The sequence below is a fragment of the Phoca vitulina genome, unplaced genomic scaffold, assembly GCF_004348235.1.
Source record: "Phoca vitulina isolate PV1807 unplaced genomic scaffold, GSC_HSeal_1.0 scaffold2, whole genome shotgun sequence".
NCBI classification, from domain to species: domain Eukaryota; kingdom Metazoa; phylum Chordata; class Mammalia; order Carnivora; family Phocidae; genus Phoca; species Phoca vitulina.
This window is the reverse complement of record NW_022589705.1, coordinates 83,020,337-83,041,680: the sequence shown is the minus strand read 5'-3', so window position 1 is coordinate 83,041,680 and position 21,344 is coordinate 83,020,337. Positions and strand designations below refer to the sequence as shown.

The following is a 21,344-nucleotide window of genomic DNA, read 5'->3' as shown; positions in this document are numbered from 1 at the left end:
ACTCCTATTTGACAGAAAACTAGCTTCCATTATCTTATTATTTACTTACGCAGTCACTCTCTCTGCATATAATGGCCACCATCCACCGTCTTTCCCATGTGGACGCCCTCCTTACGCTCCCTGTGTTCCAATGCCCTGCACCCAAACCCCCCACGTGAAAGTCCTCTGCACCCCACCCAGGTTCTGATAGTCCCACGGCGTCATCCTCACCCTGCTTGGGATCCAGTATGCTGTGCTGGGCCACCCTCCTACACAGACACATCCTGACCCCACTGGGGCACCACGACCCTACACTGGATTGCCTCCCTGCGCAGACCTCCCTCCTTACCCTTCTCCCTTCACTTGGGCTTCGACACCCTGTCAGCCTGTCCCTTTGCTGAGATACCTTCCCTCTTCCCCTGCTCTGGGCAGTCTTCCCACACGGGCACCCCCCTCAGCTCCCTAAGCTCCCACGCCCTGCGCTGGGCTGCCCCTCATGGGCACACTGTCCTAACCCTGTTGGGTTCTGGCGCCCAACCTGCCTCCCAGATGGCCTGCCTCCCAGATGGCCACCTTCTTCACCCCACTGGGACTCTGACACCCTGCTCAGACCACTGCAGGTCCCTGCTCCCCATCAGCATGGACGTGCCTACTTTACTTGGCTAAAAGCTTCTAGACTAAATGTTCATCAAGAAGAAGGCTACCTTTTTCTTTTTAAAGAACAAATAACACACATAAGTTCCTTCCCATGGCTGTTTGCGACATTCTTTCAAGTTTACATTGTCTTTGGAAACATGGGTCTCTAACTTTCAAAATGATCTTCACCCTCTAATGTCCTTGAAGAAAACACCACCAGGAAACAAACTTGTACCCTGGAACAAATCACAGTCAGTATGTGGTCCTTGTTGTAGTCTCAGCACCTAGGGTAGGATCAGCCTTATTGAATGAGTGAGTGTGGATGAACAGCGAGGAAGAGTCTAGATGGAGGTCACATGGGCAAGCCTAAGGATGGAACATTCTTGATCTTTGTGCATAACTGACCTCGATTAAAGAGAATCCTATCTTTCTGCTTCACATTTTCCTTCTATACTTTAATAAGTTCATATCAGCCATATCCTTTTGTCCTAAATGGCTTTTCATTCCCCTGTGCTAGCTTGGCACCATGAATACATGCATAGCAAAGCATTTTCAAGGCCATCCCCAAACAGTTAATTTTAAGAAGTAGCAAACAAAGCAAAAAGATTAAATTAATAAAGATTAAAAGCCAGGGAAATGAAAACTATGTATTTTTTCAATATAGAGAATTCTGCTATAACTACAAAAAAAAAAAAATTTCCTGCCATCCTCGCCCTCAACTCAAGTCCCATGTTCATAGCAGAATAACCCAAGTTCCTCAGTGTCATAACAGAGAAGCAGCGGTCTCTGCTACTCCGAAGCAGGGTCAGGGTCAGGCTCCGAAGATCCCGAGAAGACGGACACTGATGTCATTAATCAGTGGTGCACTGTGTCCCCCCCGCACAGCTAGGTCTCCTGGGAGGGCATGTCCCCAGGTGACTGCTCCAGCAGTGTGGGGCATCTGAATCACTAAAGGACTCTCAGGAAGGGCGGATTCCACCCTTCCGGCAGCAGCCTTCACAGTACGGGCCATCCGGTTCATGCCGTGTCATTGCCGTGCATTCACCTCTTTCTTGGGGAATCCACATCATACAGAAGAGCAGCTATTTTTTGTGACCACATAATAGCAAGTGGGCTGGTGGCAAAGCCCTGCCCTATTTCCGTCAGCAGCAGTAATAGTACCCACTGTTGTCCTTCTAAGAGCTGTGAGTATTCACTCTGTCCTCCACAATAACCCAGTGAAGTGGGTATTTTTATTGTCCTCAATGAACGGGTAAGGAAACTAGGCACAGCAGACGTAAGCAACCTGCCCAAGGTCACACAGCCACATAACAGAGCCAGTAGTCAAATCCAGGCAGTCTAGCTCTAGAGCTCCCTGTTACTTCAGAAGATAAATGGTTGGTAGAAGCCGTCACACCTTCTTGAAGTTTTCTGTCCAGGTTGTGGATTCCTCCTGAGGTCTTCCTTTTGTGGTCTCATGTTTGAAGAAGGGAACAGTCTCTATTAACTGGATGAAGAGAGGAATATTTTACCCATGATAAAAAGCTAATGAGCAGAGAGCTTCTGTTGCTCAGGAATGGATGGTATCTACCTGGGTCCTCCTCTCAGACAGAGGAAGGTTTGGTATGTTCATCAAAGCTAGTGCTCTATCACCAAAGTCACAGGAAAGAGACCACCATGGTGATGAGCCGTCAGAGCACCCGTAGCCTGGCCCGCGCCGTTCTCCTGACTCCGAGAAGCTTGAGGCTGGATATGAAGTTCAAGCCGAGCCTGGGCTTCCCTAATCTTTCCTACTTCATCGATGGGGAGACCAGGAAAGAGGAAGTGAAGATTCAACTGGACATCCTGGAGAGCAGAGTCATGGGTTTCCTTGTGCGTTAATGTATGATCCTGACCTTGACCACTGAAGCCTGGGTACTTTGAAGAGCAGTCTGGATGCCTGACCCCGTTTCCCTTGTGCCTGGGGAAATTCACATGGTTTTCCAGAGAAGAACTCACTTGTGTGATTTTTCTCATCTCTGGTGTCTCGGGTCAAAACAATGTTTAAGCCCCAGCATCTGGACGAGCTTACAAACCTGAAATGTTTCATGGGCCATCTTGAGCCTTTGGATTAGGTAATGCCCGGCGGTAACCGGACTGCCTCTGCAAGATGCCCAATAGCACAGTGCTCGGTGGGGCAGGAGAGGACGTGCTGAGCAGGACAGAATTGTCTGCTTTTCTCCTTTATCTGCTCGCTCCACAGGTTTGTTCCATCTGCCCTTTCCTCCAGGGGGCCTTGCAGTCTGCTCCTCTGTCTTCTCTGCTCCTTTCAATAAACAGCCAACCTTTAGGCTAAAGAGAAAAGGCCATCACTGCTGCTGGGGGACTGTCAAGATCTGGGATCTCATTAGACATAGGGCCCCTGCCTGCCATCTAACCAGCTTCACTGTTAAGGCCACAATTAGGTGTGATAGTGTGGTTGTGGATCTCATTCTCCTCCTAGGGACAAACTATTTTCTAGGTGTTTGGAGGCTGGTGATTGGCCACCTACCTGCTTGAACGTGGCCTCTGCATCGGGCACACATCTTCTGGAAAGGCACAGTCACACACCCGCATCTTTCTCAACTAGCCATGGAAGAAAAAAGAAGTTTCTAGAACCAGGATGACTACCGGTGACTAAGGATGCGCTGTCCCAAGTGAAGATGGAAATAGTAGCCTTGCTGTGCTCCTGGCCAGGTCGGGGGCTGACACTGGTGTGCAAGGCTCTGGCCCTGACAGGCTGCACTCAGCAGTGGTGAGGGCTCAGGGGCCACCTCCACAGCTGGTCCACAGCTCACGCCAGTAGCCGCCTCCTCCCGTCCCCCATCTTGTGTTCCCTCTTCTTCTTTTGTTTTTATTTTTTTAACATTTAAAAAAATTTTATTTATTTATTTGACAGAGAGAGACACAGCAAGAGAGGAAACAAGCAGGGGGAGTGGGAGAGGGAGAAGCAGGCCTCCCGTGGAGCAGGGAGCCCGATGCGGGGCTCAATCCCAGGACCCTGGGATCATGACCTGAGGCAAAGGCAGATGCTTAATGACTGAGCCACCCAGGTGCCCCTCTTCTTTTGTTTTTAATTTGGTGATACTTGGCCTGCAGTAAAAGGTACAGATCTTAACTGTGCAGTTTGGTGAGTTTTGACAGTCTCTACCCATGTAGTCGACACTCCCCCATCAAGAATATTTCCATCCCCACCCTAGTACCAGTTTGTAATTTGTTACCATCAAAAATGATTTATCATTGGTTTGACTACTTTTCTTGTACATGGTATAAGGTTATCATAGATTCGGGGGGAAAATCCTAGCCCTCTAAGAACTTATGTTCCAATAAGGCAGAGTATGTATCTGTAAACATATAAACCATTAAAACCTAAAAATCAATACTGAACAGATAGTCTCCCATATTTTCTTGAATTTTAATTTAGTTTCATGCCTCTTTCTGATCTGGAAAGGTACTGAGGCAACATGAATGCTATGAGCGAACAGTTATAGAAGGTTTTTACATTTTCTGTGTGTTCTGCTCCCCTCTGGCACTTCTGAATGTAGGGCCCAGAACTATTATAAGTACTCAGATGATCAAAGTTTTAAATTCACCATGCCCAGGAGTTTGGGGGCTTTCTTCCTGGTAGTCAGCAGTGATGTTGAGGAGAACCAAAGGCACTTGCCTTTCCCCAGGTGGAAATGGAGGCGTCGTCTCTGACATCTGTGAACCTGCTGGAGAGATGGAATTTTCTATTTCGGATTTACAGACAGAGAATGTGAAAAATCTTTTGCCGTAGGACTCCAAAGATAATTTCACAGCTGAGTGGATTGAAGCATTGCTGCTTCTCAACAGTGAAAGTGTTCTTAACGTGCAGACATGGTGGGTTCTTCAGGCTCTTATGTCCAAGGCAAAGGGGTGCAGCAAAATCATTTTCATAATTTATTCCTCAGTGAAATTGATAAGCCTCGCCTTCGCTGCTTTGGGATGGGGGATGGAGGATAGGGCAGTGGTGTTTCCAGAAAGGTCCAGAAATATACACCTAGCTGCTGCTCTCACCTCCCTGAAACCAACCTTCCCATAAGTCCTTTTCTACTCTTCTCTCCTCATGACTTTAGTCAGCTTGTTACCCAGCTGCAAAGTACTTTTCTGGAATTCCTAAGAAAGCTGTTGGTTACATGTCGTCTTTACATATTTTAGATGCAAAGTATTTGTAGTCCTTTTTACTGCTGACTAATTGCATGTGTGATTTCAGCATACGAAGGCAACTTCTGGTCTATATTTTGTGGAAAACCTCTATAACAGGAAAAGCCTTGGGGATTGATTTTTAGGCACTATTAACTGTCTTATTCCTATAGATGTACTGCCCGAAGGGATACTAAGAGACTGCTAGAAAAAGAGAGTGGTCCATGGCGATTTGGATTTTCTGGGATCTTCCTTTTCTTGTCAGAAGCAAATGTGCAAGCATCACCCTTTAACAGGATGGTGTTCGTTTTAATATTGCTCAAGAATTCAGAAACATATAAAAGTGAATTATCTCTAAAACAATTTTAAGGAGAAAAGTAATAATTTTGTTTCAAATGAATTGTTTCTCGCCAGTTATTTTAAGCGCATGTCGATAGATTATGACCTCTCTGCAGTCGTGGGAACCCTTGTAGTGCTCACACTGGGTTGTCAGGGGCAGCCTCAGGAATCCACCTGTTGGTACCTGTGGGTTCACAGGAGGGTGGAGCTACCAGCCAAGGGCTCTCACGTTGTTCCTCACAAGGAAACAGTGATCATTTTGCCTCCACGTTAATTCGTATTCTGTACTGCGCCTCACGGCGAGAAGTCACACATTTCTCAAACTGTGTTATGCTCCGTGAAAATGGGAGAGAAAGAGAAGGATCTAACAAAACTTAGAAGAAGCTTACTGATTGGCTTTTGCATGGCTTCGTTTTTGTATAATTCTGAATCCATTCACAGATATTTGAATTTAGAAGACAGAGACCCATAGAACCCATGGCTATCACCTGCTTGTTACATTCAGTTACAGTATATTTCTGGAGTGAGAAAAAAAATGTTTTGAAAGGAAATAGGATGTAATTAGCAAGTAGCTGTTTAATTTGTGAGATAGTGTGTTATTGTAACTACAAAAAATTCATTGTTGTGGGAATTAGGAATAAATACATGGTCCTTTTACCCTCAGCAAGGGAAATTGTTTAATGTACAGATTGACAGAATACAAATATAAACCATGCTTAACTCGGTCTTCCCTACTTTCCATTTCCACTGCCTTCAGTATTGATCGATCCTTCCTTCCTTCCTTCCTTCCTTCCTTCCTTCCTTCCTTCCTTCCTTCCTAGGCTCCATGCTGGGCCTACTCATGAACACAGGGCTTGAACTCATGACCCTGAGATCATGACCTGAGTGGAGATCAAGAGTCGGATGCTTAGCTGACTGAGCCACCCAGGTGCCACATTTCTTAACTATCTCACGTGGGAATTTTAATACTCACTTAGTATTCAAAATGTGAGCATCCACCAAGAATTAAATGAAATGTAATTTCACAAAATCTCAATTCTAATTTTTTTAAAAAGTGACAAAGCCAACCATCTTTGAAATGGACGCTGAGGAAACTCTGAAATGTGCCTAGAAGTGTTAGTAATTATTAGTATTTAATATATTTACCTGTGCACATTTATTTTTAAGAACCGACGTGCTATGTGAAAGTCCTTACTATATCTATAATACGTATTTGTCCATATTACTCTAATATGTAGAGATAATATAATAAATAAAAACAGGCTTGATCTTAAAGTTCACCTTCCTTTGAAGCAGCTTGTGATAAGTTGGAAGTCCAGCACTTAGCGTAAAGGTCTGACATGCAGTTGGTTGCTTAATATATATTTTTTAAATGAATGAGCAAAAATAATATAATTTTTAAGCAGATGATGTTTTCTGAATTATAAGGGATATTTGAACATTAAAAGAATATATAATTGATCACAAATCATTTTATATTTTGTCAAACTGAGAAGTGTTGCAAAGTGGCAGGAAAATATTCAAAGTGAGAAAAGTTAACAGATGATTTTTACTTCAGTATCAACAAATAGTTGAAGGATCTTCACAGAAACCAAAAACAAAGCTAATTTCCAGGTTCCTTTATTATGTTACTATTGGCAAGCTGAAGGAGTATTTCTTAAGGTATTGAGAATTTTCTTAGGTCTGTTTTGTTACATTTCATTTATTAAACTTTTGCATAAAAGTGACCAGTAAAGAGAATTTAATGTTGCTATTCTGGTAATTGAAATTAGCTTTTCTCATTATTCTAATTTATTAACAAATGGGAATAGGACCATTTTTTTTTCTCAGCCTCATAAAATGACTCCCTCTTTCCTGCTCTATTTTATCCCCAAACATTTAGGATACACACACACACACACACACACACACACACACAATTTTACTTTTTCCCAAACAATGATATTTTTGTGGAATGACATATTACCAAATGAACCTTGAGAAAAAAGATCTCATTGTTTTGCCTTTGTAAAAGATGGACTGTGGCTGGAGGATATAATGCATCTTTAGAGAAGGTGCTAAATGCACATTAGCATCTTTCATAGAAATTTTATCCAGAGGGGTAAGTAGAAAAAAATGAGAAAAATCAGTTGAAAAGAAGGTAAAAAAGGAGAGACAATGAACACAGAAAATCTGAGAGAAGTAGATAAAGCAAGATGGTAGACATCCAAAAATATCAGTAATCACAACAATGGAATAAGTCCTCCAATTAAAAGCTAGTGATGTCAAAAGGGCATATTTATATAAAATGTTCCACTGAAGCTAGATCTCAGGGAACTCTGCCATTCCAGACAGAGCTGGGATATACAATTCTAGAAAATACAATCTAATGTAGAGTGATAGAAAAATGGTAGTGGTTGCTGGTGGGGAGGGGGGCGCCTGATACATAAACATCGTTTGTGCTGAGGAAAGACTTAAGTGTGAAGGGTAAAACCATAATACTTTGAGAAAGCAACCCAGGAGAACATCAATATGATCTCAGAGTATAGAAGGATTTCTTAAGACACAGAAAACACAGAAGGAAGAAAGTGATAAATTCAGTAATATTCAGATTTAAAACTTCTATTTCTCGAGAAAAAGGAAAAACCCCACAATGAAAAGAGCTGGGAAAAAATATTTAATGGCCATTTAATTGACAAAGAACTAGTATCTCTATGGAACTTACATGACTCAATAAAAAATGACAACCCAGTAGAAAAATGGACAAAAGATACAGGCATATCACATTTAGAGGAGTCCCAAATGGCCAATAAGCATGAAAAGAGGCTTAATCTTGGGACACCTGGGTGGCTCAGTTGGTTAAGCGCCTGCCTTCAGCTCAGGTCATGATGCCAGGGTCCTGGGATCGAGCCCCACATTGGGCTCCCTGCTCAGCCTGCTTCTCCCTCTGTCCCTCCCCCTGCTCGTGCGCTCTCTCTCTCTCCCTCTCTCTCAAATAAATAAAATCTTAAAGAAAAAAAAAAAGAGGCTCAACCTCATTATTTAGAGAAATGTGAGTGATAGCCAAACTTAAGAGCCCATTTCATAGTCTCTATCTCCCATTGATAAAAAGTCTGTTATCAAGCGTTGGCAAAGATAGGAAGCAACTAGAACATGTATCTGCTGGTAGAGAGTAAACTGGTACAAACGCTTTGGGAAACTATTGGTCATTATCTCCTAAAGTTAAAGATGTGCCAACTCTAAGGCCCAGGAATTCCATTTACAGGTATGTCCAGTCAGAGAAACTCATGCACTTGGTTACCAAGAGCTGTGCGCAAGAATGTTCATAGCACCGCTGTAGTAGAAAATACGAGGCGGTCCAGATTCCAACGGCACTAGATAAATCGCAGTATGGCCGTACAGTGGAAAGTCTCTAGCAGCAGGAAGGAATGACTTACTGCAACAAGGAAGAATCTTAGGAACAAAATGTAAGGAAAAAAGCTTACAAAAAGTTAACAGAAGAATACATGCAATGTGATTAAGTCTTTAGGGATACAAATAAATGTAAAACTCTACAGAAAAGCAAGGGAATAATAAGCACAAAATCCAGAAATGGTTGCTTTGAAGGAAGATAGAGATGGGATGGGAAAAACAAGTCTGGTACACTGGGGCCTTGAAAATGGTACAGTGTTCTTGTTCTGTGATTGGGCATGTTTCTATCTCTGTTTATATCTTACATTTATTTCACAATACTTTACATTTATTCATTTTATAATTTAAACCTATACCATGCTTAATAACGTTAATTACTTTTAAAGTAAGTGCAAGTTGCAGAATTTAGCATATGACAACGGTTACCTGTTCATGTACCACCTGCAAGAAAAGTACCCTTTTTTGGAAAAATGGTAAATCATGAGTTCCATCCCATTACTTATGTTTAATGATTTAAATTTCCTTTGGCTAAAGGTTTTCTTTCTCCCCCCCGCCCCACCTCCCCTGCCCTGCTGCTCCTCAATTTTTAGGAGAGATTTGAAGCACTTTTCACTGTCTATGACGACCAAGCGACATTTCAGTTGTTTAAAAGCTTTAGAAGAGTCAGAATAAATTTCAGCAAACCCGAAGCAGCAGCAAGAGCACGAATAGAACTCAACGAAACGGACTTCAACGGGAAGAAGCTGAAGCTGTATTTTGCCCAGGTACCTCGTGATGCTGTTCTCTCAACCTCTTTTCCTCCATCCCGAAATACTATCAATCCTCCATTTTCCTGATGAGTATATCAGCAGTCTTTGAAATAAACAATCCTAATCAGGAAGTGATATAAAAATATTTTTCCTTTATTTTACAGATAAATAAATATTAAGGATATTTGCCCCCCCCCCACTTTGTTTTACTTATGCTAAACATGAAAGGAATTCATCTTTCTGGCAGCTTTTCTCAACTGGGGTTCCATGAGGGTGAAGTCCTCACACCTTAAGATCAGTGAATTGACTTTCCTCCTGTGCGTCTAGAATCTGGCATTCGGGATGTGACAGCCTTGGGAGAATTGAGAAAATAGTTGCTGAAGTCGTCTCTGTGTTCTGGAATTCAGGAGACACCCCACTGAAAATAGCTGCCAGCCTGGGGCTGACCAGGGAGGTGGCGTGGCACTGCGGAGAGGTTGGGCCAGACTTTGCAATTGCAGAGGAACCTGTTGGTTACCGAGAATCAGCTATGCTTATTATTCTCATCCTGCCTGGGTAGCACTTGCAAACCAATTTCTCCTCAGAAGAACTGAGGACATAAAGACATTAGACTTCTACTCATTTATTAAGTGCGCCAACAAAGTGTTTTGGTCTTAGCTTTCAAACTTAAAAAAAGGGATTTGTTTGTTGTCTCATGCTCCAAATGAAAATGTAAATGAAAGTTGTCAGGATGTTTCTTGGTGGAGCTATGGAGACGATATAACCTAATCTCTTCTAAAACTGGAATTCAGAAAAAGACATAGATAAGTACAATCGGAAGTCAGGTTTGTTACCATTCATTGTTTGTTCGTCTCCTTAGCGGTTCATGTTGTCATTCGGTGGTCATTTATTGGGCACCCGGGGCGCGTGGGCTCTGTGCCATGCACCGTGCGCTTGGCCGTGAACCACACAGACCCAGCTGCCACCGCTGGGAGTTACAGGCTGCCGAGGAGAAATCTTTCCTTTTCTCCAAAGAAGTGTAACGGTTAGCCTCACGATGAAAATGAAGAAACAGTCCAGTCACAGGCTGGTTTTGAGCATCTCCTTGCCCGCAGGTACAGATGTCCAGTGAAACCCGGGACAAGTCGTATTTACTGCCCCCGCAGCCGGTCAAACAGTTCCTCATCTCCCCTCCCGCCTCGCCGCCTGTGGGCTGGAAGCAGGGGGAAGACGGAATGCCTGTTATAAACTATGACTTACTCTGTGCGGTTTCCAAACTGGGACCAGGTAACAAACTCTTTCCTAATTTTTTTTCCCAAGAAACTTTTGTATTAAAGACCATATTCCACGATCTGCGTTCTAGCCAACCAGTGGCAACATGATCAGAGTGGAGGATAAAGTCACACAAACCTGGGTTCCAACTCTAGTGTTTGCTAACTTTTAAGTCATCTCTACACCCAATGTGGGGATCGAACCCACAACCCTGAGACCAAGAGTCGCACGCTCCACAGACTGAGCCAGCCAGGTACCCTGCTAACTTTGTGATCTTGAGCAAGTTACTTAGCTTCAGTTTCTGAGCCCATTTTCTCATCTAAAATAGCGATCATAATAGCTACCTTTCAGTGTGGTTAATAAGGATTAAATGATATATACTTGATACTCAATAAACATAACCTCAATTCTAACTGCTGCACATCCTCCTAGTACATAACAGGCCCTCAGTGAATGTTAGTTACCTTCTCCCCCGTCCCATCAAAGTACCAGACAGACTTCTACGTTGAATACTTCTTTCAAGGAATTAATGGCAATACTATTATTATTCCTTCCAAATTCTTCTCTTACTGTTCATTTCTTCTTTTTCTTCTCTTTGATTTCTTTCATCCCTTTAAAATAATCTAGGAAATGAGTGCCTGGCTGGTTCACACGAGTTGTCCACCTACAGTAATGTTACGTCTCTTAGAAAGGGATACAAGAGGCATTTTGAAGGGAGGTGGCTTGGTGGTGTTTTTAGACATTAGAGCAGGGTGCATGTGTGAGGTCCTGTAATAAAGAGGTTGCTGCCTGGAACCTTACAGGTGTCTCCCGAGGGAAAACTGAAACCATTCTGAAGTTAAACAGGTTCACTCATACTGTCCATAGAACAGTCATTAGCATTTCCATTTTAACTCCCGAGACCTCAGTCCTCCCCACCAGCTAATTTCTTCAAAGGGCAAAACTGTATAAGAACCTTAAAGGCGAAAGCGAGGTAAAGTGCTCTGACATGGGATCTAAAAGCCAATAATTGGCAATTAAAATAAGAGTAGAACAAAGTTTCAAGAGACAAACTCCTCTTTCTGCTGCTTACCTCCCCAGGAGAGAAATACGAGCTCCATGCTGGAACGGAGTCAACGCCGAGCGTGGTGGTTCATGTCTGCGAAAGTGAAACTGAAGAGGAAGAAGAAACAAAAAACCCCAAACAGAAAATTACCCAGACGAGGCGCCCCGAGCCTCCAGCCGCAGCACTGAGTGAGCCCCAGACCTTCGATGGGGCACTGTGAGGCCTCTGGCTGGTGCCAGGCAGCTGCCCCCCGGGGGCTCCGCACTGGAGGTCCCTGCCCCTTCTGGCGCACCGCGGCTCGGCGTGTGGGGGTGAGGCTGGGGGCGTGTATGTGGGGGGTGGTGACGCTGGGGGCGTGTGTGGGTGAGGCTGGGGGCATGTGTGTGTGTGTGTGTGGGTGAGGCTGGGGGCGCGTTATGGGGGGTGAGGCTGGGGGCATGTGTGTGTGTGGGGGAGGCGGGGGGCGGGGGGGGGGGTGAGGCTGGGGGCTTGTGTAGGGGGGTGAGGCTGGGGGCGTGTGTGGGGGGGGAGGGTGGGGGGGTGTGGGTGGGGGTGAGGTTGGGGGTTTGTGTGTGGGAGGTGAGGCTGGGGGCGTGTGGGGGTGGTGAGGCTGGGGGCGCATGGGGGGGGGGGGGGCTGGGGGTGTGTGTGGATGAGGCTGTGTGTTGCCACCACACCCGGCTGCGGACATGGAGATAGAGAGTAGCAGCTGATTTTACCTGTTCAAAATTTTAACAGCTATTCTGAACAGCACTTTAAACGAAAGGATCAGCCCCCAACATATTGCAACTCTTGACCATTTTTAAGCAGTAGCAAATTAGGAGATTTGTCTGATTCCTGGCTCCCTCCAGCACTGTTCATTTCCCTGACTCCATGTAGCATGGCCCCCCCAAAACTAAAGCTATAGTCCCCCGAGTGCAGTACCATTTCTATGAACTCAAAAATAGTCTCACGATTATTAATAATCTAATGTGGGTATTTGGTAATGGTATAATAGCTTCCAGCTAATCTATTGATCAAAGGTGGTTATTCCACATACATGAAATTTTTGGCACGAGAAGAGATCTGAAATCTAGAATAACTCATAGAGAATCATTTTTCTCCAGTCGTTTTTTTCTTTAGCTTTGGGGAGGAAAAGCCAAATTCACTTTGACCATTGGACTCAAGTGGCACAAATCTGTGTGCATGTTACTCTCTTCCCTGTTACTCTTGCTTGAAAGAGGAAAGTGCCGTACGGACCACTGTCCCTGATGCGTCGTCCCTCCCAGAGAACTGCTACTTTGGAAGCGGGACATGCCACCCATAAGTTTGACTGATTATGACCTCAGGGGGCCATGGCGGTCTGCCGTCTGTGACCGTGTGCTAAGCCCGTGGCATCCCCAACTGTCCTCAGCCACCGGTTGAGTTTTTTAATGTTATACATGTGTGTGTCATTCAGAGACTGCAAATTAGAAAAGGTAATGATAAGATTTTCAGAAGACCATTTTTTTAAATTGTCTCCTTAAACATTTTCCAGTTTGCTCTGAAAGAAAAGGCACACATATTCTTTTTCTATGAATCAGGGAAAGATGGGGGACATCAAGATCATTCCATTCGTCAGACTTTGTTTTTGGTGCAACATTTTACCCTGGCTGACAGTTGGCATTTTCCCCTAAAACAGAACTGTTTCTTACTGGTGTTTCAGGAGTGGGTAGTTGAAGCTCCTAAAGCAGAAACAAGCATCTTTTTACCTTTCTGTGGTCTGCTCAGACTTGGCAGTCCCTTTATAGAAAAGTCTCATAACGAAGAAAACTTTGCTTTGGTCACCGTCCTGTCTTCTCTGTATGTCACGTGTCTGGAGCTCCCTGGTATGTGTGCGAAGGGGCTGCACACAGGAGTTTGGACTGATAAACCGATGCGGCCGCCACTACCCAGAAGGAAGAATACAGAAATTCACGCCATGGTGTCCGTACATTTTTGGTAGCATGTTTCGTGGTTTAGAGGTTCTTATTATGGTAGGTTTTATTTCTGAGGACTTAAACCATGTTGCCAAAAAAAAGTTTTATATTTTTTCTTGCCCTCAAATACTCTGAGATGATAAGCTGTCCTATTTATATATGTCTACCCGGGCTCATTCTCAATATAAATTCAGTTGAGATTTGTGATTCCATAAGCAGTTTATTAAATTCAGATCATCATTTGGCAGTTTAACTGACAGCCACTTAATAAATTTACTTTGCACTCCCAAATTCACCATTTTGCCAGTGTTTGATCTTCTCTGGCTGCAGTAACTTATCATTTGCAGAATGGACCTTGTTAAGTCAGGAAATGTATGTATTTTCAACAGTTGAGAATTTTAAAATTTCCTTTTAGGTAATATTTATTAACTAATTTTCTAAGTGATCAAAATCCATAATGTTTTGTTATTTGGCTTGGCTTTCATGGTCTTCTTTCCAATTAAAGAATAGTCTATTCCTAACTTACATAACCTGTTTTTAAAGTCAAGCAGTGCAAATATTTCTTTTCTCTGTATTTATTGTTTTGAGAGTATTGAATAAGTTGAAGAAAAACTTAAACCAAAATAAATATATATTAAATACAAAATATACATTATTTAATATGTACACATATTAAAGTTTTCTGAATGGAGAACATTAATATTTTCATTCTTTCCATAAGGTAAACTCTAAAAGAAAAAGTATTAAATGCCCATTAACTTTTAAATATGGTGAAATCAACCAGGATCTCAACAAGTATTAGGGTCTCTGTCCTTTCTTGGCTATTTTATATCCAGCTCATGTAACCATCTTGTAAGAGATGAGTCTCGTGTACTTTTTTAAAGTTCCTTTTAATAAGTTTAGGTACATTTTCTTTTTGGAAATTGAGTTATTACTTAGATTTAACTCTGATAGTATAGTAGCCTTGCTCTCTTTAGAAATCGTAGCTTCATCTCAGGAATCAAATTCATTAGAGCATCGTGAGGAAAGAAGATGATGCTTTGTGTTAGGAAAAAAGCATTTGTGAAGGATAAGAAAATCCTAACACTTTATAATAAGGATAGTCAACAGAACCTGCAGTGCAGTGGTGCATTGGCTCCTGTGTTCTAGGCTCTTTCGACATACCTGCCTGACGAAACTGGAAATAAACCCATTTAAAAAGTGCGCTCGTGTGAGCATCAACTAGTTGAAGGTGCTAAGAGACAGAATCAGTAAAAACAGTTCCATTGCCTTGGGGAGCTGAACATCAGGAGGAGAGCAAACTCATCTTACATTTTGCTTCTTCATACTTTATACACTAAACCTAGCCACAGAATTGAGAGCCCAGGAAGTTTTACATTCACCATAAAGGCTTAAATAGAACATGGTGTGTTCGAATCAGAGCTGCCAGGACACAGGGCAGGATCAGCACCGTCCTTCTTCTAGAATACGGGCCTTTTGTTTCCCACTCACAGCCACTCTATCTCTTCAGAACGTTGTGACAGAAAGCGAAGACCTTAGATTTCCTCAGAATCTCAGTCATAGTGCCAAAGGCGACTTTGGGAATGACGTAGTCTACTCCTCGTGTGACACAGATGAGAAAACAGAGATGACACGTCTTATTTCGAAGGCCACGGGGACTAGATTGGCATTCCCAACTCCCGCGCCGGGCGTTTTCTCCTTTATAGACAGACAAAAAAGGGGAAAAGAATTCTATCTCCCCTGAAGGGATACAGTGAATTAGAGACATCTGGTGAAGGCAGTGACTCAGTCTTGTGAATGAAACCGATGTTCCGCGTTTTGTGTTTTTGTTAGCGTTTTACTGTTGGGATTGGAATCTACTTAAATAATGTTATTTTGGTAGCCAGCGGTCGTGTTGACATTTTATGTGGGCTTTCATAGGTTTTAGTAGTAATGAGATCAAATTACAAATAGTAATACTTGAGATGTGATTCTAATGAAGCAGCATGAGATCTCCCTGGATTTGGAAATAGCTTGCAGTGGAATGACACCGTCACTCAGTGCTTGTAAAATGGAGCTCTGGTAAAGACTGAAGACTGACTTATATAGGCTCTTCTACAGACCATAGCTTTATTCTTAAAGGGGAAGATCTCAGACATAATTAAGCAGTGGAAAATGTATGAAATTCTTTGGTGCATCAGAGTTCCCTGTCTGTGGGTAGCTCTCTTTGCTCTGGAGTCCTAGACTTTGGTCAGCCTTCCTTTGCCCACTCACTGTGCTCCTTTTCTACACACGTGCATTTACATCCTCCTGTACAAAAGCAAATTATTTATAAATGTGACAGAATAATGGAACAAAAGATGAGGGAATTAGTTGCCTCCTAGCTGGGGAGGGAAGTCCATTGTTAAAGAAGCTCACTTTTTAAAAAGTTAAGTAAACGTAAAGAATAAGGTTTATGAACCCCGTTCAACAACTTAGTAAATACTCATTTATTTTATAACCTCCCCTTGGGGAATGGGTCCGCCAGATGCCATTGTTGTTTCTACCCAGGAATCAGGGGAAAATGTTAGTAACTTGAAGGGCGTTGTTATTAATACCAAATACACAAGCAACAAAGCAACAGAAGATTGTAATAACTGCTAGGTTTTACTGGCCAAAAAGATTATAAAAATGGTCATTTTCAAAATAGACGTTTCCAGCCAAGGTTAAGAAGAACTGATGTGGGGCTGAGTCAAAGTGTCTCCGTCCATTTAAGTAAAAGCGTAAGGACCTTTTACTAAATTAGGCATGCGTGGTCTATCTTGTGAACTGTGTTTCCTTTTGAAGCAAAACCATGTCCCGCAGACTCCTGGGAGTTCCTGCATAGCTTTGACTGAATGTTCATTCTCGTCACGTGGAAGATCTCTATCTATGCAGAGAATACGTGTTTTTCTGTACTGTTTTCTATGTAGTCCCCAGTCTTCCTAACCCACACTAGGGACTGAGGAGAGTCAAGGTGGCTAATGCTGTTGCTACCATCCTCTTCCCGCTCCTTCTCCCCTGAGGTGGGGGCCCCAGAGGGGAGCCGTCTACGTTTCTGCTGTATCGTGCATGTCCTCCAACTTGAAGAAAAGTTTTTCACTCATTTCACTTCTCTCTTCATTGAACTCCAGGAGGTGAATTTATAATTTTATCTGAACATGTTTGTGATCTTGTGTTATATTCTGGGGAACATTACTTTTCTGGTATTATAAATTGTAGTGAATATTCATTGTACTTTGAAAACCTGGTCAGTAATTTATATATATATATGTATTCTGTATTTTAGTGTGCCTGATGTGACAATCCATAGTTTGTAGTAGTTTGTTATTTGTCAACTTTGGCTCTCCTGTATTTTTAGGATATTTAAATGCTCCTTGTCCTCTCAAAGTGACAAAAGCAGAATGTAATGTTTTTTGGAATCCTTGTGATTACTTGTAACAAGTTTTGTTTTTAAAGCTAATAAAAATAAAATTAGGGGTTTTTAAAAAATCAATCCGTTGAATTGAGTTCTTTGTAGTATTTTTGATAAATATCATTTACATTTAGGTAATAGCACAAAAAAGACAGAAAAGTGAACTGCGATGTTTGTTCCTTTAACTAGAGTCCAGTTGAGCGTTAATACGGACCGGCGTCAGACCTGGAGGTGGTGACTCACTGCCGACTCTGGAAATAGCCACGATGGTTTGAGTTTTTTATCAAGAAAAGTCTCTACCCTGGTTTATCCTCAGTTAAAAATGATTCATTCCAGGAGTGCCTGGGTGGCTCAATCGGTTAAGCGGCTGCCTTCGGCTCAGGTCATGATCCCAGGGTCCTGGGATCAAGCCCCGCGTCGGGCTTCCTGCTCAGCGGAGAGCCTGCTTCTCCCTCTCCCTCTGCCTGCGGCTCTGCCTACTTGTGCTCTCTCTCTCTGTGTCAAATAAATAAATAAAATCTTAAAAAAAAAAAAATGATTCATTCCAGGTAAAGGCTTATGTTCTCTCTTGGTTTAAAAAAATCTCCAAATCCAAATATCAAAGCTAAAAATGACTGTAAAGTTTATCTAGTGTAGTGATTTTTTTTTTAATATATACCTATTTTCAAGTCATAGAACTCTATTCTTTGTTCAGTGAAATCTTACATAAAGTTTAATGTACTTTACCAACAAGAAGGTAAGCAGCTGTTCCCTTTGAAGGGGGTAAGGGAGAAGTGGGAACCCAAAGGGTATCCTCCAACCCCCAGCCCCTGTGAGAGCTCAGCAGCACAGTTCCAAGCACCCTCCACATCCCCACACGCAGCTTTACAAGTAAATGGTCCAGGAGGCATTGTGAAATTCACACATCTGGATGGTAGCTAACCAGGGACTAGAAACCTAGTTTCCCGCCTCCATCCCAGGTGGACCCTGCTCCACTACTCTGTTAAACTTTAATTTTTCAGGAGAAAAGTATTAGGATTCAAAGGTTCTTAGAATCGTCAGTGTTTTTGTTTCAGTAACACTAAAGCAGAGCAATTGGGGACATTTCTCCTTTAACAGATGCTTTTCCAAGATGTGTTCCTTGGCGCTGCCTCCAGGGGGAGCTGGGCTCCCAGTCACTGGGGCCTTGCGCCCCGCGTCAAGCCCAGTTGCATTCCTGGTGCAGAATGGTCTTGGCATGAGATTGCACTTCAGCAGAGGATTCCTGGGCTGAAACAGCAAGTTGTAGAACCACTGCACATAACCTGAGGATAAAGTGATTTTTTAAATGAAGAATAGAAAATACAAGAATAAAGGTTTAAGTAATTTGCCTCATAAAAATAGGCTGACTTAAACGTTAAATTCAACAGTGTATGTGTCAGAGGCCAATTATCACCAAGACACATGTTGAACTGGATAGCAGGACTGAACAGAAATTCCCTCTGCCTTCTCTGAACACATCACAATATGGTTCGAATCTAGAAGGAGAAAGGATTAAAATTCTTATACACATGGGCAACATCTCAAATCTTGCCAAACTTCCCCCAGTCTTCGGAGACATAGAAGGTGTAAATATAAGTAATTTGTAGGGTAGGTATTTTGATAGTAATGTTATTTGGGAAAAGCTTGTGGTCAAAATGTTTGGAAAAGTTGAACAGTTTCTATTGCAGTGCTCCTAGGACCTTTTTAATTTGTGCATTCTGCGGCTCCAAACGGATATACTGTGTTTATCAAATCTAATTAGCTATGGAGCCCTTTTGTCCAGAAGCATTTTATTGTACTGCTCCTCGAGGAATTTAGAGAAACATTCTACTAAAATCTTGGGGCCCGATTAAAGGATAGGTCTGTGAATTAAAATTTCTTTATTTCTCTAACCAAGAGAACTGTAAGATTGGGCATCAGAGGAGCCTTCCTGATTTAATGAATGGGAAAACCAAGTTGATAAAACTATTAGAATCTATAAAAGCTCAGCAAAGTTGCCAAACACAAGAATAATTTAGAAAAATCAGTAGCATTTCCTTATACCATCAATGACCAAAATACAAGAAGCAATAAGCTAACACTCATAATTGCAACAAAACATCAGCATAAACAAACTTTCAAATTCTAATAAGGACTTGGATAATTTAAGTACACACTTTTAAATAGGATAACTTCATATTTTAGGAATGTCAAAGTTTTTCCAAATTATAAATGCATTGGAATCTGTCAATATTCTGGCTATATTTTTATAACACACTCATTAAACTTATTCTAAAACTTGGATGGAAGAATAAAGAAATAAGTAGTTAAGAAACCTTAGAAAGAAAAAAGATGGAGGACTTGTCCTGCCAAATACTAAGACAACCTACAAACTTACATGAGTTTAATGCAAGAAAAATCAAAATTTTTAAAAAAAGAGTAGAGACCCCTGTGTCTACATGAGAAAGTTAATGTACAATAAAGAGCCATCATAAATAAATAGAGAAAGCCTACACTGTCTAGCCGATGGTGTTGGGAAAATGGGCTTAGTATATGTAAGTCAATGAAACCTGGTTCCCCATCAAACAGTGCATACAGAGATGGATTCCAAGATGGGTTAAAGACTGGAATATGAAATGTAAAACTATAGGGTTAATAGAATGGTTTGTAGGAGAATACCTTTGTGACCTAGAGGAAGAGAAAGACTTGATAAACCTTTAAAAAGCATAGACTATATGGTAATAATTTGATACATCAAAATGAACAATTTAGAGTCAATAAAGACTGCCATGGACAATGTTGACAAACAACAGGGAGAAGATATTTTGCAATCTTAATATGGGATAAAAAACTATAATATGGGGCGCCTGGGGGGCTCAGTCGTTAAGCGTCTGCCTTCGGCTCAGGTCATGATCCCAGCATCCTGGGATCGAGCCCCCATTGGGCTCCCTGCTCGGCGGGAAGCCTGCTGCTCCCTCTCCCACTCCCCCTGCTTGTGTTCCCTCTCTCGCTGTCTCTCTCTCTGTCAAATAAATAAAAATTTTAAAATCTTTAAAAAAAATAAATAAAAAACCTATAATATACGAGGTAGTTTGGCAAATCCAAAGGAAAAGCAGCCCAATAGGAAAATGGGTTTAAGGATATGAACAGCAATTGACAGAAAAGTAAAGTTACCCTGCGAGAGACATTCAAGCCCAGTAATCTGATTAGTGTAATTAATGCAACAAGATGCCACTTTATACCTATTAGACTCTCAAAAATGGAAAAAGCAAATAGTGCCCAGTATAGCCAAAAGGTGGGGATATAGGACACCTGATGTAACACAGTGGGAATGTAGACTGGTTTAGTTACTATCCGGCAGTACTTAATCATATCAGTAAGAACGAAATCTCTGACTCAGCAGCTCTGCTCCTGGAGTGTGTGTATATATATCCCAAGGATATCCCAAAGGTATTCTCAGACAGGTCCATCAGGAGACATGATGAGAATGTTTATTGCACCATTATTTAAGGAAGCAAGCTGGTGTCCCCTCCTGGGAAACTGACAGTATGGAGAACTATGCAACAGAGTAGCCATATACCCAGCTACATGGATGGATCTTAAAAATAGACCCAAGTGACAAAAGTAATCAGTGAGATGTGTGTAACACTTGCGTTACATAAAATACATAGACAGCAGTGCATTGTGCAAGAATATACAAATAAAAAGATATACATTACACACATATATACATACATAAGAGGCATCTTATATGGATCAATGATGATGGTGTGCTGTGAACTGAGAAGTCTGATTTACTATTAGACTTTATATAACCTTTCTATAGTCATTAAAAAACTATCCATACCAGCCAAGCTGAGAACCGGGGAGATGGCCGAGACTGACCCCAAGACCGTGCAGGATCTCGCCTCGGTGGTGCAGACACTCCGACAGATGCAAGAAAAATTTCGGACCATGTCCGACCGGATCATCGGAAGAATTGATGACATGAGCAGTCGCATTGACGACCTGGAGAAAAACATTGCCGACCTCATGACACAGAGCTGGAGGGTGAAAACAAGATCCCTGCCACACCAAAGGGTTGAAGCAGGCGGCTAATTCCCCCTGAAGTCCAGAACACCATTTTTACAAGCTGAGAGAAGACCGAATGGCTTTCTGAAACGACTGCTGTGTGTAGACGGGTTTTCTACCCTAAGGTGTGTGTTCTTCTCACCACGTACTATACAGTTACTCTGTAGGGTGATTCTCCCCACCAGTTTCTTGAACGTGGTAACTCCACATCTTGGACCTTGGTCCGTCGTGCTGTTAAATATTAAACACTAAAACTTCGGCAGTTCCTGCATAAAATTGTCACATTTAAAAAAAAAAAAACTATCGGTATCTCATTCTCTTTCCTCCCCTGATTCTACATTAAGTTTAGTTTATTTTTTTTTATTTTTTTTTTTTGAGATTTTTTATTTATTTAT

General features: G+C 42.1%; 1 protein-coding gene and 1 pseudogene across 1 annotated transcript in view; both read left to right on the top strand.

The window, feature by feature from the left end:
• RCAN3 (RCAN family member 3) overlaps window positions 1-11,896 on the top strand; it is a 30,439-nt gene extending 18,543 nt beyond the window's left edge. The window contains exons 3-5 of the mRNA XM_032391192.1: window positions 9,096-9,269; window positions 10,349-10,520; window positions 11,586-11,896. Of these exons, the coding sequence (XP_032247083.1) occupies window positions 9,096-9,269; window positions 10,349-10,520; window positions 11,586-11,770 (531 nt within the window). The 3' untranslated portion in view covers window positions 11,771-11,896. The remainder of the gene's footprint in view (window positions 1-9,095; window positions 9,270-10,348; window positions 10,521-11,585) is intronic.
• An 8,852-nt stretch (window positions 11,897-20,748) lies between these two features.
• Window positions 20,749-20,963, top strand: LOC116638895 (annotated as a pseudogene).
• Window positions 20,964-21,344: the final 381 nt, after the last annotated feature.